The sequence below is a fragment of the Pteronotus mesoamericanus genome, unplaced genomic scaffold, assembly GCF_021234165.1.
Source record: "Pteronotus mesoamericanus isolate MK-2021 breed Mesoamerican mustached bat unplaced genomic scaffold, CSHL_Meso_final contig_105, whole genome shotgun sequence".
Taxonomy (NCBI): domain Eukaryota; kingdom Metazoa; phylum Chordata; class Mammalia; order Chiroptera; family Mormoopidae; genus Pteronotus; species Pteronotus mesoamericanus.
The window spans coordinates 13120398-13145143 of record NW_026555006.1 but is presented as its reverse complement, the minus strand read 5'-3'; the positions used below and the strand labels follow the sequence as shown (position 1 = coordinate 13145143).

General features: G+C 34.6%; 2 protein-coding genes across 2 annotated transcripts in view; one reads left to right on the top strand and one right to left on the bottom strand.

Annotated features, from left to right (window-relative positions):
* The window catches only part of EFCAB7 (EF-hand calcium binding domain 7), a 49376-nt gene extending 25533 nt beyond the window's left edge, over positions 1–23843 (bottom strand). Inside the window, exons 1-8 of the mRNA XM_054574179.1 lie at positions 23751–23843; positions 21325–21512; positions 17973–18184; positions 17269–17355; positions 16517–16712; positions 15963–16084; positions 3681–3822; positions 272–381 (exon numbers count right to left, since the gene is read on the bottom strand). Of these exons, the coding sequence (XP_054430154.1) occupies positions 272–381; positions 3681–3822; positions 15963–16084; positions 16517–16712; positions 17269–17355; positions 17973–18184; positions 21325–21512; positions 23751–23788 (1095 nt within the window). The 5' untranslated portion in view covers positions 23789–23843. The remainder of the gene's footprint in view (positions 1–271; positions 382–3680; positions 3823–15962; positions 16085–16516; positions 16713–17268; positions 17356–17972; positions 18185–21324; positions 21513–23750) is intronic.
* Positions 23844–24061: 218 nt separating this feature from the next.
* The window catches only part of ITGB3BP (integrin subunit beta 3 binding protein), a 63432-nt gene continuing 62747 nt past the window's right edge, over positions 24062–24746 (top strand). Inside the window, exon 1 of the mRNA XM_054574177.1 lies at positions 24062–24190. Within this exon, the coding sequence (XP_054430152.1) occupies positions 24186–24190 (5 nt within the window). The 5' untranslated portion in view covers positions 24062–24185. The remainder of the gene's footprint in view (positions 24191–24746) is intronic.

Here is a 24746-nt window from a genome sequence, read left to right as displayed (position 1 = left end):
AAGAGGAAAGTGAAATACAATGTCACACAACTTTTAAGTTATGAAGCTAAAATTGCCTATCAAGCCTCAATTCTTAAATCTCAGAGAACAAGAAAAAGTGCTTCACAATTAATAAAACATAGGTAATATGCATAGTGTTTAAGTATTGTACATACTTTAGTTGGAAGAAAAAACACAGAAGTCAAAAAATATTTAGAAAAACCACTATTGTCCCCAAACTTAAGTTTATACTATATTTTTAAATTAAACATTAGAAAATAAATATATATACCTCTCTATTTCGTAGTTCAGTAAAACACATGAGCTGTAGGTTTGTTGGATATTCGTTTTCCTTAAGAATATATAAGGCAGTATCGACTGATAACCAAGGCGATGGTTTTCCTATAAACAAAAAAACCAAAATCTTAAAATAAGCAATCACTATTTATTCTTTTCTATCTAAAAAAGAAGTTAGTGGTTTCTTTTCTCTTTGGATTTCTTCTTTAGAAATACACATTCTACTTTTATATTAAAACATCATAGGATTTGCAATAAGGCACCCACTTATATACCACGAGCTTGTTAGAAACATTTTCTACATACACACTTTCTAAAAATTGTAATTTTTCTTGAACTCATCAGAGAGCTGAGGTTACAAGGCAAACAAGTAGCCTGAAATCCAAAGAAAAACAAACCCTTTAAGGAGAGATGGGATGCAAGCACTGGCTTACCTGCGGAGGAACACAGGAGAAGGAAGAGATGTCAGACACCACCTGTGCTGGCAACTCCAACATTTGTATCTCCAGCTAGAACCTTATCTCTAAACGTTAGACCCAAACAAACAACTGCCTATTTGACATTCCCACCTGGGTTTCTATGTCTAAAACTGACCTTCTCCAACCCCTTTTTAAAAACTGTCCATCTATACTCTACCTCAGTTATTAGTAATTCATCCCTTTTAATTGCTAAGCCAAAAAAAATCTCAGAATCATCTTTAATATTTTTCTTTTCTCACATATCACAGCCAACCCTCAGGAAACCCTATGGTTCAATCTTCAAAATATATCCAGAATTTTTATCTCTTATCCTTTGTACATCCCAGGTCTAAGCATAAGCAGTCCCCTCCTAGAATTCTGCAATAGCATCCTAGCTGGTCTCCTTACTTTTTTCTGGGCACCCTTCAGTCTATTTTCATTATGGCAACCCGACTGCTCTTGTCAAAATATAAGTCAGATTATGTCCTGTCTCTACTCAAAATCTTCTTATGGAGTTAAGAGTTGGAAAAATGTTGCTCCTACCCTAGCAACAAGGAAAAGTGCATTAACTACAAAATCAAAACTTTTGTTGAAAAAAAAATTACTTAATAAAAATGAAAAAAAAATGTACAAATAAAAAAAAAACAACACAAAAACTTTTGTTGAATCTATCAGAGCTGAGGACACAGCGTAACCTGAAATCCAAGGGAAGACAGACCTTTCCCAGGAGAGATGAGATGCAAGCACTCATCAGGAGGATGAGATGTCAGACACTATGCAAGTGGAAAAAGAAGAGAGTGCAGAGAAATATTTGAAGAAATAAAGGTAGACATTTTTTCTAAAAATTATGAAAGACAAGAAGCCATAAATCTAAGATGCTCAGAGAGCCGTAAGCAGGAAAAATACACATACACACGCAAAGAAAACAGTATCAACAAGAAAAAATAAAACCACCTAGACGGATATTCAGACTGTTGAAAATAAAAGATAACGAGAAAATCTTGATGGCAGCCATGGGGAAAATCCTCCTAAGGGTTCCTCATTTCCATAAGATTAAAGGCCAAGTCTTCATTTTGACAAGAAACAAAAGAAAAAAAAAACAAAACACCTGTATCTGATTTTGTCCTTGTTCCTCCTAGTCTTCATCTACTACTCTCTCCTTACCTTATTCTAGCCACTCTAGCCACCTTGCTGTTCCTCTAAAACCACACATGCTCTCACCTCCGCCAATTTTCCCTCATCCTTTCCACCACCCCTAAATGCACAAAGCGACTCGCTTGTCTTCTGTGGAAGACAGCAAAAATGGCTGTCCCTAGCTGTGATATGACTTTGCAATGTGACTCTGCAGCTCCTTCATCAAACAGTACAATCTACATCTTCATTTTATAAGCCTGAATTTGTCTTGTGACTTGACGTGATCAAAATGTAGCAGAAGTAAGGTCATTTCTGAGCTCAGGCTCCAGGAGGTCCTTTGGTGCTTCTGCTTTCTCTCTCAGACCCCTATGTCACCATGAGAACAAGTCCAGGCTAACTCACTAGGGGACAGGAGATTATATTACGTGAGGCAGAGTCAAACTGTCCTGGTTGAGGCCCCATACAAAGTGGAGAGCCCAGCCAAAGCCAGTAAATCCAGACAGCAGCTCACCAGCAGTGGACAACAGATACAAGGATGAGTCCTACAGAGAAAGCCAAGCCTAACTCACACCAAAACTATCCAAAAGACTAGCTCATGAGCAAACAAATGTTTAATTGTTCTAAGCTACTGAATTTTGTGTTAGTTTGTTAGGGAGCAGTTCACAATTGATTCACCTCTTTCAAAGTCTGCTCAGATGTCAGCTTTCTAATGGAGTGCACAGTAACCACTCCAGTTCAGGGGCGACCCATATTACCTCAGGTTCACAATGCCCCTTTCCTTCTATGTTTTTCCCATAGCACTCACCACCTTCTTACATACCATGCCATTTACTATTGTTTTGTTTATTATTTATTTTTATTTCCCCCACTAGAATTTCAGTTCCTAAGGGCAGGGATTTTTGTTTTTGTATTCCGATGTATCCTAAACACCTAAAATGCTACTAAGTATATGGGCCCTTTATAAATATTTGAGAAATAAATGAATGAAGTAATCTTTGTTTCTTAAGAATATGGAGAATTAATAACTACATTGAATTTGCAGGCCCATCTTGACACCTTTATCTGAAAAATGACTATTGTAAATTGCTTTTTAAGTGCTCAACTACCAAATGTAAGTGTCCTATAAGATAAACAGTGAAAACTTACAGAATCTCTACTTTAGGTAGAAACAAGAATGGGAATGAGGAAGAACCCTCTAGTTATAAAATGTTTATATATAAATGTAATAAAAGAAAACATTAATATTTAGAATAATTAACATTAAAAGGATTTCCTAGAGAAAGCACTTATAGGCATTTTTCACTAATTAAAAATTACATAATAATTTTTAGATACTAGGAAATTACTATTTTTTTCTAGTATTGGTGTACAAAAAAGAATATATTGTAAGTGCAAAGATTATTAATAATAATTGTTTAAGTCTTAACATAGGAGTTTTAACTTTTTCAAAAATACTTGCAATTCATCTTGTCTTAAATTAGGTTTCTATAGAACTTCCCTTAAACATACTAATTTTAAAAATTGATAGGTGACAAAGCTAAGGATTAATTAGCAAATGAAGTTAATTTATAAGTTTTTTCAGTGAATTAAAATAAAACATGCTTTAAGTATATATAAAAAGCAACTTACTTGCTTTGCAAAATATTGTAACGGGCTATACCTAAACTAACTCTTTCTTTAAATGTATGTAACCACATGTTTTTCAGGCAAGTTATTTTCTTCACTAAATAGTACTATCATATACTTATATGAGTATTTTCAAACAGGGCATAAATTAATATTTTTAAAAATATATAAAAGTTTAACACTTGCCTTCAACTTGGCTGAGATTTAATGGCTTAATTGTTAAATAAACCATGGACTTCTGAGCAATTTGCATCCTGTATTGATGACTAATGATTTCACCATCTTCTTCTAAGAAAAAGCAACCTTTTGATTGTACACATTGCCACTCCTGAAATGAAGAAAAAAATTTTTCAATCAATGTTTACTAAATCTTTCCAGCATGCATAGCAATGAGGAGAAATCTGAGGAAAATATAAAATAACTCTAAATAGAACACTGTCCTCCAGAATTTGCAACTGTCATTGAAAGGTAAAAAACTGACAGAACACAATTCACTTATAACTGATAATAATATATAGTTAGAACAAAAATGAATTATATATGAAAAATAATATTATAATTCCAGTTCCTAAAATAGTGCCTAAACATTATAGGTGCTCAATAATGCTTGTCTGGTGTGTGTGTGCGTGGGTGGTGAGGGGAAGAGGACATCAACATAAACGGAGAGAGCCAGCCATGGGCAGTATCTTGAAGGATTAGCAGGACGAAGATATTGAAATGTTAGAACGAAAATAATGAAGAGAAGTAAAGAATAAATAAGGTTCATGAGAATGGGAGAAGTATTGAAACAAATAAATAAATACGCTGCAACAGTTAGGGAAGCATGTAGGAATAAAGAAGTAAGAACCACTAAAACTGGTATGTTGAAAGAAAAGGCGACCTGATTTTGTTATTAAAAGATAAAGTATGTGACAATGAGAATAGTTTTTTCAAGTCTATGTACTAAAAGAACACTGAATAAGTTTCACAGCTATAGGGACATATTGATAAATATCAGTTTTTAGAAAGACCTTTCTATGAGATGGGCTCTCTTATCTCTTGGTTTAGCCAAATTTCTTCTCCTGGTCCAAACTAATGCCTACATGGAATCTCATGACTAGAATTAAATACAACTTGAAGATGGCACTTTAGGCAGAAAGTAAAGGACTCTCTATTGAAGGTTTGAAAAATTGTGCCATACCCTGGATGTGTGCATAAGTGCTTTTCACTTTATCATTAGTAGACTTGCCTACCTATAATGTGACACATATTTCTATTCCACTCCTAATGACTTCTAAAGATATCCATGAGGTTTTGAAGTTCCTTTACAAAGAATGATTTTAAAAAATTATCTCTGCCCAGGCCAGAGGGGCCCCGCTGGTTTGAGTGTCATCCCGTAAACTGAAAGGTTGCAAGTTAGAGGCCTGGTCAGGGCACGTGCCTAGGCTGCAGGTTTGGTCCCTGGTCAGAGTGTGCAGGAAAGACAACCAATCAATGTTTCTCTCTCACATCAATGTTTCTCTCCCTCCCTACCCCCATTTCTCTAAAATCAGTAAGCACGTCCTCAGGTGTGGATTTTGAAAAAAGGGAAAATCATCTTAAAGAAAAAAAGTGAGATGAATTGGAGGCTTCTAGTCAAGATGAAGGCATAGATAGACATGCCTTACCTCACGGCACAACCATTAAGGAATACAGCTAACTTAAAAATGAAAAGCACACAGAACTGCCAGAAAATCGCCCAGAAAAACACCCAGAACTGTATGGAAGTTTGAAAGCCAAGGATTCAAAGAAGCTATATCCATCCAGATGGGTAGGAGAGGCAGAGACAGGGAGTCAGGATGAGAGGACTCGGTGTGGCGGCAGCGAGCTGGGGACAGAGAGGCGGTGAGGAGGCCATGGCTGGCTGAGTGGACAGCCCCACATTCATGTGTGCTAGATAAAAATCAGGGGGACACCTTGCGAGCCAGTGAGCCCAGCCCTAGGCCAGACCATGCAGCCCAGGGCTCCAGCACCGGGAAAAGTAAAGCTGCCTAACTTCTGGCCATAAACCCAGTGGGGGCTGGAGCAGCAGAAGAAACTGCCCATATATATGCAAACCCACCCACCCTGGGAACCACAACTAGAACAGCAGCTTAGAGGGATGCCAGTCACATACAGGAAGTGAGTGAAGTGACTGGAAATGGGGTGAGGGCCAGGCAAGGCCCCAGAAATCAGCCAGCAGTGGCAGTGTCCCCTCTTCAACCTCTCACCCCTCCACGGAGCCATGGTTGCCCCACCTGGCGAATACCCAAGGCTACACCCTATACGACTTAATAGGAGTGCTAAAATGGAATCCAAGTGGCTCTACCTAGTACACAGACACAGGGAGGCTACCAAAATCAGGAGAGAAAGAAATATGGCCCAAATGAAGGAACGGAACAGAACCCCAGAAAAAGAACTAAGCGATGAGGAGATAGCCAACCTATCAGATGCAGAGTTCAAAGCACTGGTGGTCAGAATGTTCAGAAATCTCACTGAATGTGGCAAAAGCATAAGGGAGGAAATGAAGGCTCTACTAAGGGAAATAAAGAAAAATCCACAGGAAACCAACAGTGAAGGGAAGGAAGCCAGGATTCAAATCAATGATTTGGAACATAAGAAATAAACATTCACTCAGAACAAAATGAAGAAACCAGAATTTAAAAAAAAAAAAATGAGAAGAGCTTAAGAAGACTCTGGGACATTTCCAAAAGGGCCAACATCCAAATCATAGGGGTGCTACAAGGAGAAGAGAAAGAGCAAGAAATTGAAAACTTATTGAAAAAAATTATGAAAGAAAACTTCCCTAATTTGGTGAAGGAAATAGACATACAAGTCCAGGAAGCACAGACCCCCAAACAAGTTGGATCCAAAGAGGCCCACACCAAGACACATCATATTTAAAATGTCAAAGATTAAAGATAAAGAGAGGATCTTAAAAGCAGCAAGAGAAAGGCAGAGTTGCCTACAAACAAGTTCCCATAAGACTACCAGCTGATTTCTCAAAGGAAACTTTGCAGGCAAGAAGGGACTGGTAAGAATTATTCAAAGTGATGAAAAGCAGGGGTCTACAACCAAGATTACTCTATCCAACAAAGCTATCATTTAGAATGGAAGGGCAGGTAAAGTGCTTCCCAGATAAGGTAAAGCTAAAGGAGTTCATCATCACCAAGCCCTTATTATATGAAATGTTAAAGGGCCTTATTTAGGAAAAAGATCAAAACTATGAACATTAAAATGACAACAAACTCACAATTACCAACAACTGAATCTAGAAAACAAAAACAAACTCAGCAAACTAGAACAGGAATAGGATCATAGATATGCAGATGATTTGGAGGATTATCATTTGGAAGGGGGAAGAGGGAGAACAGGGGAAAAGAAATAGGGATTTAGAAGCACAGTCGGGTAGGTACAGAATAAACAGAGGGATGTTAAGAATTGTATAGGCAATGGAGTAGCTTAGGACTTACATGCATGTCCCATGGAGATGAACCAAGTCAGGGGGATTGCTGGAGGGAAGGGGGAACCAGGCGGAGGGGGTCACAGGGGGAAAATTAGGACAACTGTAACAGCATAATCAATAAAATATACTTAAAAAAGAAAAAAATTATCTGTAAGAATATTTAAATATAAAAATAATAAACTCAAGAATCTAATAATAAGATAGTGAAAAGGTATGCATTTGCTATATAACAATAATATCAAAATAGTATTAATCCATTATAGAAAGAATTACATGGCACTTAAAAGACAAGAACAAACAATTTACATTGAGATTGATTTTGCACTCACTTTTTTAAAAGGCTAAATTACCCTAACATGTACTTACACATCATTTTTCGATTATATAAATCAAAATTATTTTCATGTTTTACATTATTTTCATAGCACCAAATACATCTAAACTTAGTAACTTAAAAATAGGGGGAAATCTGCTAGTTTTACCAACCCCATTTGATTTTTATGTAATATTTCCTAATATTGGCCTTATATATAAAACTATTTTTTACATTCTAAATAACACTATTTTATGTTCTGCCTTTTTCATTTAATGGTACATTTAAAACATTTTGCTATTGAAAAAGAAGTACAAAGTTGGAGGATTCACACATCCTGATTTCAATACTTACTACAAAGCTACAGTAACCAAAACAGTGTGGTACTGACATAAAGACAAATATGTGGACTAATGGAATAGAATAGAGAGCCCAGAAATAAACTCTCATATTTTTGGTCAAATGATTTTCAACAAGGGTGCCATGACCATTCAATAGGGAAAAGGACAGTATTTTCAACAAATGGGGATGGAAAAACTGGATATGCATGCAAAATAATTGATTTGGACCCTTACCTTAAACCATATACAAAAATTAATACAAAATGGATTGAACACCTAAATGTAAACACTAAAACTATAAAACTCTGAGAAGAAAACAGGGGGAAAGCTTTATGACATTGAATATGGCAATGATTTCTTGAATATGACACCAAAAGCAAGGGCAACAAAAGAAAATATAAACTGGACTTCATCAAAATTAAAATCTTTTCTGCATCAAAGGACACAGTCAACATGGTGAAAAGGCAACAAAGAACAGGAGAAAATACTTGCAAATAATATATCTGAAAAATAGCTTTAATATCCTGAGCATATTAAAAGCTCCTACAACTTAACAATAATAACAAAAACAAATTAAAAACGGTTATAGGAATTAAATAGACATTTCTCCAAAGATGATACACAGATGACCAATAAGCATCTGAAAAGATGCTCAACATCACATCATTAGGAAAATTCAAATCAGAACCATGATAGGATACCACTTCATACCCACTATGATGGCTATAATAAAAACAAAAACAGAAAATAACAAGTGCTGACAAGCATGTGGAGAAATTGGAATCCCTGTGCATTACTGACAGGAATGTAAAATGGTGAAGACACTGTAAAAGTTTCGCAGTTCCTCCAAAACTTAAACATAGAATTACAATATAATCCATCAATTCCACTTCTGGGGTACATATCCAAAAGAATTGAAAGGAGAGACGCAAACAGATATTTGTATACCATCTCCGTAACAGCAGTGTTCACAATAACCAAAAGGTGGAAAGAACCCAAATGCCCATGGATATGATGAATGAATGGATAAATAAAATATATATACAATGGAATATTTTTCAGCCTTAAAAATGAACTTCTGACACATGCTGCACATGGATGAACCTTGAGGATATCACACTAAGTGAAATAAACCACACACAAAAGGACAAATGTTGTATTAGTTCATTGATAAGAGATACACAGAGTAGTTAAATTAAGAGAGAATGTGGGATGTTGGTTGCCAGAAGCTGGGGGGAGAGAAAAAGGGGAGCTGTTGTTCGATAGGTAAAGAGTTTAACTGAAGATGATGGAAAAGTTCTGGAGATGGATGGTGGTAATACAGATGTATTTAATGCCACAGAACTGTATACTTAAAAATAGTTAAAATGATAAATTTTGTTATGTATATCTTACCACAATAAAAAAACTGCTAAGCAATATTCAAGATTTCAATTTAACTAGGTCTGTAATTGCCCATTTAGTTGGTATAACCTTACTTACATAACTATTCCTGAAGTTTTGGACATTCAGGTCATTTCCAATTTCTCATCAGTACAGACATGCTAAAATAAACACTATTTTATCTAAATGTTTTTCTTCTAATAAATAATATTCTTCAGAAAAACTTTGAGGAAAAAAGTATGTATATTTTTAATAACATGTGTTTCCATATTGCTTTGTAAAACACGGATGCTCATTTTATGCCACCAATGGTGTATAATGTAGTAATTTTGCCACTACCATAACTTGGTCAGTAGTGTTATTAAGAAAGTTGGGTGAGGGTGGGGGATGATTTCTTAAGCAAGGTGTGAGTACATAAAATATTTATTAATTTACATATATGTTATAATGATTTTTGCATTAACTTATATTAATGCAATGAAATTATAGTAAAATGGTATTGTAGTAATTTTTGCATTAATTTCAATTTCTCTGATTATTAGCGAGACTAAATATTTCCCTATATGTTTATTATTTGTGTTTCCTTTGTGTGAACTGCCTATTCATCCTTTATTTTCATAGTTCAATTGCAGACTTGGTATTTTTCTTACATATTTTAATAAATTCTTTTCATTCTTTTAGATATTAGCCTCCCACTGTAAGCTTTGATGCATGTATTTTCTCCATTTCCTTTGAATGTAGTTTTTGGTTATGTTTCAACTTATATAACTTTTACATTTTTATATTCATCTTTTCTTTGGGGATTTCTTCTTAAACAGAATTGTAACAAATTACCATTATTGCTGAACTATTGCTCAAGCTTTCAGTCAGTAATTAATCACGTGCACTGTCACACCTTTGGGGTATAAAAGATATGTGTACTTTTAATTCTGAGAAATTAAAATGTGACCTTAAATGACTGGAATTCATCTTCAAAAGTATATTGCTCATGACAGAAACAAGTCATTATATAGGATATTTCAACAACATCTCTATGAGGCGATATGGGGTAGATATAAATTAGTCATTTTAGTAAACAGAAACTGAGGTACCCAGAGGTTATATCAGTTCAGACTTTTACAAGGAGTTTGCAGAAATATCAGGTTTAGGCTCTAAGACTTTTGGATCAATGTTTTCACTATTAGATGTTTCCAAAAGAAGTATATTCATAGTACTAAATTCAAATATTTTATAACATGACGTTAAACTTGGGCTTGAGCTTCATCAATGATTAATGATGAGTGCAAATACATAGACTTTCATTTAGCCTCCCTGTAAATCTCTTGGATGGGAATATATTACGGACTAAAAACAGATGTTGACATTACCTCAAAGCCAACTGGCCTTAGTATAATTAACATGATCTTGAATGAAGAAGATCGCTACATAGAAAAAAGAAAAAATACACTCATTGCATTTAGATAAGTTACTCTTTGGGACAGTTTCAGCTAAGATTCTGACATCAAATGGAAAACATTTAAAATGTTTTTCCTTTGAATCAAACCTGACTATAGCATTATCAGATGGAATTTCATCTAATATATTTTATAAATATATTTTTTACATTTACTCATCTGGAATGGTAAGGGATACTAGTTTAGAATTACAGAATATTAAAGTTAAAAGCAGACTAAAAAGCAATCCAATGCACACTTTTCTTTTAATTGATGAAAGTCTGAAAAATAAAGTGATTTGTTTGAGTTACAAATCTTGTTAACTGTGGAACCAGAGCTGGAACCCAAGTCTCCTTACTTTTTCTCCGAACTATAAACTGTACTCAAAACTCTGTTCTTTTTCAGACTTAAATATCTGCCATTATTTTTTTAAAGCTATAATTTAATGAAGCTTCATGTTTGTGAATTATCATAACAGAGTATGATAAAGAATTATCATGTGGAATTATCCATACATTGAAGTGTTAAGATAAACAAATTATCTTTCTTACTAAAAAAAAATGGTACATTTTAATAACTAAAAAATTTTCTTAAATTTGTATTGTAATCATGAGTATAGCAAACCCCCTCCTCCCATTAAAAAATATTTAAATAAAACTAAAAAAATAATGCACTTTCCCAGTACACTAGTAATGAACATAATTTGTGGCATTTGGGAAACTCAAAGATGGAAGAATTTTTCCATGTGCCTATGGTACTTCTGGGGGCGGTGCCACGAGCTGACAGGAGTGACTGTGGGGAAGCGAGTTACACATTTTTATTAGAGGTCTTTTCTAACTTCCAAATCTAGAAAATGTACAGGTAGAAGGGAATTTATAAGTTTCTTTGGAAAGAGAGCCAACCTGCACACTATAACACATGACTAATAAGGTTGGAAACTTTTAGGTCAACAGCTATTATAGAAGATGAATGCCATATTATTAATAGCAAACAAACTTCAAGTGATAATCGGATTAGTTTGAATACTAAATAACATTACTAGGAGAGTTTGTAGCTCTCCTATTTAAAAGGAAGCATTCAAATTCTTAAGATCTGTCTGAATTATTAACACAATGCTTATTCAACCAAAAATTTCTTTAAAACAAATAGCCTTTAAAAAAAAGATTATATTTATTTATTTTTAGAGAGGGGAGAAGAGAGGGAGACAGAGAGGGAGAGAAACAATGTGAGAGAGAAGCACCAATTGGTTGCCTCTCGCACACCCCCAAATGGGGACCTGGCCCACAACCCAGGCATATGCCCTGACCAGGAATTGAACCAGAGACTTTTTGGTTTGAGGGGCAGTGCCCAACACACTGAGATACAGCAGCCTGGACAAAAACAAATAGCTTTTCAATCACACTAAATTTTTTTCCCTAAGGTCTAGACTAAAATGCTATGAATTAAAAGAAAAAAATACTGACAAATTGGCTGGCTCATTAAAAAAAAATCACTTTGAAAGGATTAAAGATTAAGTTAAAAATGAGTAATGTGAGAAAATGGAAAAGGTTTAGTTTTTAAAAAAAATTTAGAATGACAGAGTAAGCAATTCCATGTATTATGTAATTTTTTGACAACATAAAGCAAAAATAAAATAGTAGCTTGTAATTCTTATAAAGGGCATAAGGTGGTGCTATATTCTACCAATTCAGGTAAATTCATACAAAGGAAAAAGAACTTAATTCATTTGTCATGTACAAATTTTAGTTATTTTTCATTCTCAATGTATAAGGAAATGCTGAAAAGCACAAATTAAAAAATAGTGAAGTTGAAAATTAGAGCTATCAAAAACCAAATCAGTACAAAGTTAGATTTTTCTTGGAACACAAAGAACATGATTTGTTTTGACATAAAATTCTGTATTATTATTAAAGTTTTAGGTGAGGTAGAATTATTAAATAATCATCACCATCATCACTACTGCTGTTTTTTATAAAGATATCCTATGCCACACACTTATTAGAAAGCTATTTGCTTTTCATTAAGAAAGTAAAGTTATTGAACTTTTTGTTTTTAAAGAAATTGTAAACTGTATACACTTTAAAAAATATAATATAGATTATTTATAAAGGGAAAAATTGATCTAGATTGCCACCTAATTGATAAGCCAAATTTATCAACATTTTTAAAATATGAGAAACTTTATTAACAAAATTAGTATTTGGAGTCTTCACAAAAATTAAATTAGACAACCACTTCAAGTTTAAAATGTTTACATTTGTATTGTTATATAAATATGTGTGTGTGTGTGTGTGTGTGTATAGATATGTATAGCACATGTTATACAATACATACATATCTGTAAAGTATATATGTAGGTACAGTCTTAATTAGAAATGTGGATATAGGAAGTTTTGCATCTCTGGAGTTTACCACACATTGTTTGGAGTTTTCTCTTATTCTAGTCATGACTGGCAATTAAAGCTATTCTTCTCTCAAAGAAATATTCCTGACATCCTTGTACATTATAAATCCTAAGCAAATGGATAGAATTCAAGATTAAAAAAAGAATAGTGATACAGTACCTACATATGGCCTATAGAAAGTAATACATGTATAGTCCTTATATGGGTCTTATTTTCCTCCTGTAATTCAAGTCCCTTATCAATTGTGTGGAATTTATGATTTAAAATCTGGTTTATGTATACCTTACTACAACAATTTTTTAATTTCTGAAAAGACCCTTCTTTTCTTCATTCCATTCTTGTCCACTCCACATGAAACTGAGGTACCCAAACTTCTTTAAAAAAGATCTAAAGTATGTGAAGAGAATTAATTTAGCAATTCTTTTTTATTTGAGGTTTATTCTATTACTCTCAATTAAAACAAGTTAAACATCAACTATACTCATAACCAAGTACTTCTCAGAGTTGTTATGAAATTTAAAAATATATTAAATTTATGAAATTCATAAAGTAACTTCAAAGTAAAATGCAAACAACACGGGCCAGTGTTGCTCAGTTGATTGAAATGTTGTTCCAAACCAAAAGGCTGTAGGTTTGATCCTGACCCAGGCCAGCTCAGGGGGCATGTACAGGACGCAGGGCGCTTTCTCTATTGTTCTCTGTCTCTCTGTCTCCTCCTCCAAAAGCAATGGGAAAAAAAGTGTTCTCAGGAGAGGATAAAAAAACGCAAACATATAATTGAATCCTGCTGAATAACAAAAGGCTCATGGACCTATTAAAATTATTTTAGCTCATCTAAGAAATATCAGATGGTAAACAATGGTGGGCGATCTCCAGATCAGAAATAAGATACAAAAAGTCAGGTAATATTAAGGCTATGAAATATTTCCTAAAGACATTAAATTTTATATGAAAGTTACTGAATTTAAACGTTGACAGTATGCCATCTTCTTTTAATCACTAAATTCTCCTGGTACATTTTACCTAATTCCAAATTATCAGCATCATTCCTTGCTCTTCATGTCGTAAGTACAAAACTTAAGCAGTCTTTTGTTAGACAGTCACTGTGGCCTACATACTATTTTGGCATTGTCTATTAAATCTGTCTCTTCCTTTCTGTGCTTAGGTACTTCCTTAGCTATCATGATAAGTCTAGCTATCATTACTTTGTTTTATTTTTTTCTCCTTTTTACTCCCCTTTTTTCCATTGAATTTACTAGGGTGATGTTGATTAATAAAATTATATAGGTTTCAGGTGTACAACTCTATAGTACATCATCTGTATATTGTATTGTGTATTCACTGCCCCAAGTCAAGTCTCCTATATCTGAATAACTATCAGCCTTTCAGATAGTCTCCCTAATTTGAGGTCTCTCACAGTATACAACAGAATAACTTTTCTTAAATTACACTTTTATCATGTCATTCCTTTATAAAGACCTACAATCATTTCTTAGTTCTGTAATAAGATTATCAACACTACTATTGATTAAAGTGACTACTATGTCCCTGGCATTGTGCTAAAGGCTTTATATATGTTAGACGATTTAACCTTTTAAAAACACACTATATATATTTATAGATATGGAAACTGAGACTGAGAAACTCTGCTAACTTGTCAAAGGTCTCCCAGTTATCAACTCACAAAGCTAAGCTACGATTCAAGCACAGATCTGTCTCTATCCCAAGCTCTTAAATTAATACTTACATAGTGCTTGGCACAGAATAGTCACTCAATAAATACTTATTAAATTAATGAATAAATGAAATACTATGCTACATTACCTTGGTATATTAATAATCAAAAGAAAGTTTTCATTTTTTTAAAATACAAGGCCCATATTTTATAACTCAACAAAATGGCTGGAATACACTTACCTTATTAGTTAATATGTGTTGAGTAAAACTAAATTAAAGGAATTGTATTATATGGACCCAATTAACATGAGAATGATACAGAGAAAAAGTCTTATCATAGCTTAAATATAAACCATATTAACATTTATTTATCTCTCTCTTTACACTAGCTAAACATATTTATTTACATTTTGAATCAGGTAAACAATTATTTAAGTTAATTTTATTAACCTTTACTTTAGTTGCAAAACACAAAAAGCTTCTATTGGTGGAAAATAATATTGCTGGAACACAAAACATTGTATGTGAACATGCTGGACATACACACCAAATTGCTTAGGGTGTATAGATTCCTGAACAGTCTGACCAAAATTCCTTGGAGATAATGTTTTAAAATTTTAATATAGAACAAATGTCACTGTCTAGCAATTTAAAGATGTAAGGGACTTCAGAGTTCAATTACAAATACAGAGTTGTTATTTGAAACAAAAATGTAGCTCTTGAGAACAATCAGTTCAGTTTTCTAACAGCAGTTATAGTATGTGGTCATAACCATTTTTCCCCCTTTTACAGAGGTCTCTAGGTACACATTTTTAATGTATCCTAGCAGTTTCCAGTTAATGTTTTATATTTCTGTAGCTATTATTTTCTGTTGAAAGAAAACTAGTAAAGGTTGAATCTAGAAAGGGAAAACAAAGGAAGAAGATCAATATTAACACTCTACAAATATTGACTTAGCAAAGTGACTTTGTTGTCTTTCTCTCATAGGAATTGATATTGAATGAATGATTTATTTATAAGAAACACCCATGAAAAGTGTTTATTAAAACAAAAAAAAATGCTTGGCAAAGTACATAATTAGATAACCTATTAATGTAGTTCAAAAACTGAAGAGTCAACATTTTCAAACTGAAGACCTTTTAACATTATTCTTACCCATCATTTTTATTTTAAAATATTAGAACTGGATTATAGGTAGAAATGCTGCAACCCACAGAAAAATCTCAAAGAATTACTTCACAAACTTTACTGGTTCTCTGTAGACACCAAATAGCTATTAATGAACTTCATGTCAATTTTTTTTCATAAAAAAGTCTTATGTATTTATTATTTTTCCATTGTAAGTATATATCAATATTTTTTTTATTGTTGTTCAAGTACAGTTGTCTCCATTTTCCCCCCATCACTCTCCCCTGCCCCACCCACCCCCACCTCCTACCCTCACATACTATACCTTTACTGAGTTTGGCTCAGTTAACTTTGAGTTTCGGTTACTACTAGCTCCCATGGGAACTGTGAAAGAAACGGATGTTTTGAACTTTCTGGTGGTTGCCAGTAGAGAACTCCTGGTGTCACCTGTAACAAGTAATAGTTATGTGGTCTTGCATTATGGAAAGCTGTCAACAGAAAATTTGTTTCTAAACACAATGCAGTATAAAATGTCTGTGTATTAATTTTGTTCTCATTGTTCCTCCTATTGAAATAAAGTTGGAACTTTTATATTTATCAGACTTTAATAGTCTCCAATTTATGGACTACTAATAAGATTCATTATTTCAATATGCCACCTCTTAGCCTGAATTTTAGTTTTAATAAAATATAATGAGTATAACCAAGTTCCATAATAAAATTTTACTTCAATAGATTTTTTACAGCTAAGAAAATCTAGAAATACTAGCTGACAAAACTTGGAATTTCCATTTGTTTTGTCACTGATAAGTGAAGATGGAAGGAAAAATTAACACTTCATTCTTAATTAAGACATTTTTAGTGTCAAACAATAAATACCTTTATTTGAGAATGTTTCCTGATCAGTTTTTCTTATGATCCTAGGTGATGGTTTTGGTATTGGTGATGAGTCCCTTTCAGGGGGCCCTTCGATGTGGCTTCCAAACTGTTGACGCCTCAGTTTACTGTCACCCTCCAGTTTCTCTAGAGTAGTTTTGAGACATTGCTCATTGGTTGTCATATATAATTTACAGAACTACAGGAAATAAAAAAGTAGTCCAGTAGGTAATACATTCAACTATACATTTGGGAGGAGAAAGCAAATGCACATTAGTAGGCAAGGAATGGACTGATAGATGGAGTATGTTTCCTATTGAACTAGGGTACTCATTTTATTTTCTTGAATCAGACTCACCACCCTCAAGTGACCTAGTGAAATGCAGCCATGATTCATTGAGGAAGTCATACTCTGAGTGAAAACAACTGTTACACAAAGACAAGTGGTTTATTATTATTTTTATACAAGACATGTAGACTTGCATTTGTTCTGAATAATTTTATGATTCTTCCACGCCAGAAAAGGCATATTCCTGCGGAGAGTCTCTGTATCTGTGTATGTGTGTATTTGTGTGAACATGCATGTATTTTAACTTGGTTATATTATTTTAATGTAGTCATCAGTTTACAATTGTGGGACTGGAGAGATTAAATTTCAAGTATAATCAGTACACATATATAAGTATAATATTGCCAACATTATTAAAAACACTTGTATGTAGTAAGCAAATTTACATCAATATGAGCTTATATACCTTGATGTAGTCAAATTTGCCGTCAGCATTTACATCAGCCAAATTTGTTATGGCATTTACTTCTTCTCGAGTCATCTTCTCACCTCTCTGAAAAAATACAAGATTTATTTTAAAGCAACATGAGGAATACTTTGCTATGCATGGGGAGAATGGAAATTTATTTTAATCTTTCTGACAAGTTTGAATATATAATTTCATTATAAGTCTCAGAATGAGTATTTTGTCAAGCAAAAATGAAACATATAAAATAAAATTTCACAATGTTATTGTTGTATAACAATGGGCTGAATTTCAGTTTGCTGAATTTGAATAATGTGTAACATAGATCCAGTAATAACTACTATTAAAATTAGAGTAATGATACTTTCTCACATTGTACCAAGAAACAGAACCGATCTGAATTTCATTAATACTTCGTTTCTCTTTTACTTATCACATATGAATCACTGCAGAGTTCTGAGCTGGAAAGAATTGCAAGGAAACACAAGAGGATTGCAACATGGGCTCAATTTTTTACTTTATCTTTTATTTACAAAGCACCTTTCATCCAGAAAGATCCTTAAGTACTCTATGAACAACATATATGTGATTCATTTCACCTGCCAATGAAATAGTTATTTTTAATGTGGACTTTGGTTGCCAAAGGTAGATTCCAAGTTGTTTTGCAAAATATGTATATTACAAAACTGTTTCACAGATCTTACCTTTGTTAGAAGTTTATAAAGGTCAGTGTGTAAAATAAAGCCATCATCATTTAAATCTAATTGCTTAAATGATTTTAGCAGTTCTGCTTTTGAAGTAGGTTTTTCCTTTCTTAAAATTATACAAAAATCATCAAAATTCAGTGTGACAGTTTGAGGAGTCCAATACTTATTAATAGTCTTTTGGGATGGATTTCTTCCTGCATGCTGAAGAGCTGCCCAATGAAACAAGTATTATTTTTCTATAGTAACATTTGGAATTTGCTATTTAAGTATATTTTTCTTTAAATCATTATATATTGCAATATTATACAAAAGTACACACATGTCAATATATTACCTTTGGTTTTGATAATCTAGTGATATTAATGTATGCCTGAGTGTCAAAATTTTTTTTTAAATCACACACACATACATACATACATACATGTTGCCAGCTAAAGATCCTTGATTTATTAATGCTAGAATTAAATAAGTTTTCCTGAGTAAGTTCAGGCCAAGGTGGAGGCATAGGTAGATATACTGTGTTTTCTTGCATGACCAAAAGAAAGAGAGCAACAAATTTAAAAACAAAAAACAACCAGAACTACCAGGAAAATTGAACTGTATAGAAGTCCGACAAACAAGGAGTTAAAGAAAAAACATTCATCCTGACTCGTGTGCTGAGACAAAGAAATATGACCCAAATGAAAGAATAGATCAAAACTCCAGAAAAAGAACTAAGCAACAAGGAGATAGCCAACCTATTAGATGCAGAGTTCAAAACACTGGTAATCAGGATGTTCACAGAAATGATTGAGTATGGACACAAAATAGAGGAAGAAGTGAAGGCTATACAAAGAGAAATAAAGGAAAGTATACAGAGAACCAAAAGTGAAGGGAAGGAAACTGGGACTCACATCAACAATTTGAAACAGAAGGAAGAAGTAGACATTCAACTGAAACAAAATAAAGAAACAAGAATTCAAAAAAATGAGGAGAGGCTTAGGAACCTCTGGGACAACTTTAAATGTTCTAACATCTGAATCATAGGGGTGCCAGAAGGAGAAAAGGATGAGCAAGAAGTTGAAAACTTGTTTGAAAAAATAATTAAGGAGAACTTCCCAAATCTGGTGAAGGAAATAGACTTCTAGGTAGCTCAGAGAGTCCCAAAGAAGCTGGAACCAAGGAGGAACACACCAAGACACATCGCAATTAAATTACCTAAGATTAAAGATAAGGAGACAATCTTAAAGGCAGCAAAAGAAAAGGAGAGAGTTACCTACAAAAGAATTCTCATAAGACTATCAGCTGTTTTCTCAAAAGAAACCTTGCAGGCAGGAAGGGGTTGGAAAGAAGTATTCAAAGTGATGAAAAGCAAGGACCTACATCCAAGATTATTCTGTCCAGCAAAGCTATCATTTAGAACAGAAGGGCAGATAAAGTGCTTCCCAGAGAAGATAAAGTTAAAGTAGTTCATCATCACCAAGCCCCTATTAAAGGAAATGTTAAAGGGCCTTATTTAGGGAAAAGAAGAAGATCAAAACTATGAACATTAAAATGACAACAAGCTCATAACTACCAACAACTAAACCTAAAACACAGAAACGAAAACAAACTAAGCAAACATCTACAACAGGAAAAGAATCGCAGAAATGGAGATCACATGGGGGGTTATCAGTGGGGAGGGAGCATGGGGAGAATGGGGGACAAAGTACAAGGACTGAGAGGCATAATTGGTAGGTACAAAATAAACAAGGAGAGGTTAAGAATAAGGATAGGAAATTGAGAAGCCAAAACTTACACACATGACCCATGGACATGAACAATGGTGGGGGGATTGTCTGATGGAGTGGGGGGTGTTGTGTGGAGGGAGGCGAAGGCGGAAAAAATCAGAACAACTGTAATAGCATAATCAATAAAATATAATTAAAAAAGAAATAGTTGGAACCCATTATTAAATTTGGTAACAGTAAAAACATTATGTAACTGCAGCTATTTAAAGGTTTACGCCAAGATACTGATCTTTTGCCAGAGTTTAATCTTTGATACAAGTCTATAATACCCGTATTATTTATAAGATGGGGAGAAAAAGGAATTCTTAAGTTCTGGTACTGCTCTATCTGATCTTGAAATGGAATGCCAAAACACATACTATGTGCAGCAGTGTTAGAAGAATATAGAGATAGCAGCAAGAAAGAGACATCACTGGTTCACGCTAGCACTTTTTAAAAATCTGGATATTGTGAAATCAGTCACTACAATGTTACAAAGAATATTACACCATAAAACCAAAAGGGTACATAGCACCGAAGGGACAAACACTGCATTATTATCCCCCAAGATAATACATAAATGTGAGAGAGAAACATCAGCTGACGGCCTCTTGCACATGCCCCGACCAGGGACCAAACCTACAACCCAGGCATGCGCCATGACCGAGAATCAAACTGGTGACCCTTTGCTTTTCAGGACAATGCCCAACCAACTGAGCCACACTGGTCAGGCCCCATGTTAAACTTTTAAACTTTTGTGATCTTGGCCTAGTTTCAAAAGAATAAAAAGAAAAAACTAAAACTATAATTTATAGTAAAATATAAACTATTTTATATTCCCCAAAAGAGATTTTCTCAAATAGAGATTTTACTACATACAAACCCAAGATGTTGCAAAAATATGTCAGATTTTTTATTTAAGGAAACTGCTTCTAAAGTTGGCAAAATAACTCAGTTTCTCTACTCATAAAGTTGTTAGCCTTGATGAAAATGACATGAGTATTCAATGCTGTTGTTTAACACTCTCTTAAGACTAAAGACCTCCAAGTCATTTGGTGCACCTGGAAAGGACCAAATTCATTGTTTTGGGAGATATGTGCAACCAGAAGAACTTAAGATATGATAATGGAGAGAAGCAAAAACAGAACCACCTCCCTCCCAGTCACTCACACACAAAACCAAACCCAGAACTCGATTCTCTTTCAAAATTTCACTTATTTCTCTTCTACAACCATTTGCCCCATTTTATATATCTTTTACATTTTCCTTAATATAGGTCAAATTCAAAGTACTGATTCTGATGCCAAGTGTTTTAATTCTACTGTAAATCTTAAAGTACCAAAATGAGAATTTAAAAAAATATTTTTAAGCAAGTAATTGAAAGAAGGTTTAAAACTATTATTTTATCCTCTATAAACATTGAAAACTTTATTTTGAAGATTCTATAATATGTAACTATACAAAATGGCACAAAAGCATAATGTAGTAGTTCCATTGCTCAAACTACTAAAATTGGGGTGATTCAGCAATGTAATTCCAACTCCAGTCTTTCCATTTACTTTCAACAAATAAGGTAAAACACTTAAATTAAAAATTTTTACCTAAGTAAAGTTGATCTTTAGAAATAATGTTTTCTAAGCTGCTTTTGAAGACAGATAAATAGGCAGCTCTACAATTCATGTAAAATATCTCCTCTTCTGTTAGTGGAAATTTCTTTGTTCGAGGACTCTCTGAAAGCATGGAGCTCTGAGTGGAGAAAGAGGCATCACTTCCTGGACTGATGGCCATTCTATTAAAAAATAATTTAAAAAATGGATTTAGTCAATGTTAATCCCCTAACATGCAAATGTCACCTTGCCTTTCAAATGGGAAGGGGGAGGAATCAAGACATCAAAGTTTTTATTTGTGGGAAAAGAAGATGAACATTATAATATGCATAAGGTATAATAGTAATATATGTTAAACTAGAACAAGGCTTTTGGCAGTTGCTTTCTAAGTGTGTGTGTGTGTGTGTGTGTGTGTGTACACACATACATGTATTCACACACAGCTTTCTAAATATAAAGCTTCTTCTTTATTAATGTACAGGATGAGGAAGAAGTAAGGCCTGCTTGAGTGCAGTTGGTAGGGTAATAATATGGGTGTAATAATTTATAGTTTTAATTTGAATATTTCACCTGAAATGTCATATGGTGTGCTTGAATGTGATGTTATGTTACCGAACTACATGCTCATAATTTTGTAATAAAAAAGGGGCGTTATTTGCGTTGAACCCTGTATATGTATATACAAAAAGAACAAAACCAAAACAAAGATGTAACATAAAAGAAGAATCACAGGGCAAAGAAAAACCCCACATCTATTCTCTCAAAATAAAAGGACAGTTAGTTGAGACTCTTCATAGGGTTGTCATGAGGATTAAATAAGTTAATATGTATAAAGCATACAGAACAGAATTTGACACAAATTAAGTGCTAAATAAACTGTAGATAGAGTGAAACTTCACAGTAATAAGAAGGTGGATATAATGTGATTGACAGTTGGCATCCCTGTCCGCAGCAGGACCAAGCAGGTCATTTCACTAACACCTCATAATGCAGCCCACATTTTAAATGACTGAATTTTACAAATCCCATTTCTAGCATCATCATGAGATTTTACTGTGTTCCATTACTAATAATAACATTTTGGGTTTATATAGCACCTCTGCTCACAAGAGCTTAAATAGCTGTCATACATCATGATTTATCACTACTACAGTGGTCAGGTAGTTGTGGTCCATTTTACAGATAAGGAAATTGAGGGACACAGTGTTGCCAATTTAATAGTAAGTAGCAAAGGGCAGTAAAATTTGGTAACAGTTTCTTCTTTATTAATGAGAACGAAGGCTTCTCATACAATAGTTACTGAGGTACTAAATTGTGCCGGTAGTCTAACAGCTTCCAACATTATTTTATCCAGCTTTGACTTTTAAAAATACATTCCAGCCTAATAAATTGAATATTTCAAGTTCAACAATAAGACGACACAGATAGGGTCCCCTTCAGGACTCATTGGATTCTTACTCAAGAGACCTAAATCACTTGCACCTTCTTGAATTATATAGGTCTTTTACACTTGGGAAAGAAAGATAATAATCGCTTATCATGGATGAAGTACCCTATTTATAATACACAGACCGCCTGCCTGACACTTTCATATTACAGCAGATTTAGAAGGACCCCATAGGGATGTGTGGTGTCACAGTCTGGTTACTGCAAATTGGTATCACTATAATTAAGCATCACTGTTTTAAACACATATGCGTGCACGCATCTCTTAAAAAATGTGAAAGAAAACCGTTACAATAAGGAATAGAGAATGTTCATTTTGCAGCAAGCAATTTTAAAATACAAGTTTTTTTTTTGTGGGTTTTTTTTTTTTTAAAGAATGGTCCTCCAATACTCTTTCCAAATAAGGTGACTCCCTCACGTGCAAATCCCACGGCAGAAATGTTCCAGAATTCTATTCTTTTCCTTTCTGTGAGAAAAGACCACACTAGGCTTAAATAAATATATAATTGTACCCCCTCAGGCTTGGAAACCTCCTTCATTTAAAACTCCAGCCCGAGACTCAGGCAGGGGCCTAGAGAGTACACTGCAGCAAACGGCTCCATAAATAACCAGCCACACAATAGCAAGAAAAATAAACTAACAAGCGCCTAGGGCTTTTAAAGGGCCAAGTGAAAACAGAGAGCCAGCCACACCGTCCCTACACAGTGAAATATGTTCACAGCTGATCTCAGGCAACATCTCTCTCTCTCTCTTTTTGTATTCCTCTGGGCATAAAGCCGCATTTATACGTACATTTCAGGTACCTATATGCACCGAGTGTTAGTATGAGAGAGAAGTAAAAGAAGGTGGGAGAAAAGCCCAACAGTAAGGGACGGAATGCGCAAAGAGAGACAGTGAGTTGATTGCTACCTAATTCCAGTTTACAGACGAGGAAGCTCAGCCAATTCTCTGCACGGATTCCACAATCAGCTCACCGAAACAGGACGGACCTCGGCCTTTCTTTAATTACCATGGCAACTGCACCTCTCTGCCACCGGAAATAAGATACAGAGCATCTCCCCAAACGGTCCGGCTAGAAATCTAAGGATCGTTAATTCATAGTGATCAGAGACAGTCCTGTTGCTCCTCTGTCCGGGCTGTTACGGCCAGAAGCGTGAGAGAATGTCCTGTGCCCCTCTGCAAGGGACTGGATGCGGTCTTAGATGGACACTCCTTCCTTCTTGCCCCGCTTGCATTCGGATCCGCTGTCGCGTAGACGGTGTTTCCGGCGGGCTACGTTGAGTGTGACACAGCGACTGGCGACGGCTCGCCCGCGCTTTTCAGGCTTCTGTATTCGAAAGATTCTGTTTTCAGAAGAGGTTCCTCAGTTAGTTTTACGCAGCGGCGGCGATCCTTACCTGAATGTGGAAATGCCGTAGGTATCTCCTCCCCAGGTATTGCTGTTTGTCGGGAGTCCCCGTGGGCAAAAAGAGTAAATATTTTGTGGCCCAATAATCTTTTTGTTCTACTTTTCTGAGTATAAACTTGACTCCACCATCGACAGTTCCTGGTGCTTGGTACTCTCAACCCACCTCTGCTCATCTTCCAGCCGTAGTTATACGGCAGTCTTGGTCCACTTTGATTCCGATTCCCCAAGGCTTTTGACTGATTTATAGGCTGTAGATTGTATTTAGTGGTGTATTTAGTGCTTGAAATAATTTCAAATATGGCTAACATAACAAGAATGGGATACAGTAGATTGAAAGGTGCTGTATAATTTGATGACGCCCATTAGTGTGTTGTGGTGAGTTCGTATAACTTGTGGGACAACTCAAGAACTTGGTCCAAAAGACCTGGACTCCAGCTCTGAAACGGGGAAGCGTAGCCAATTCTGGCGTGTTTACTTGTTGCTGCTCTATAGAAACTTTTTAAAGTTCACTGAAGAAGTTTTTCTTTGTGGTGGAGGGATTAATATCTAACACATGGAATTC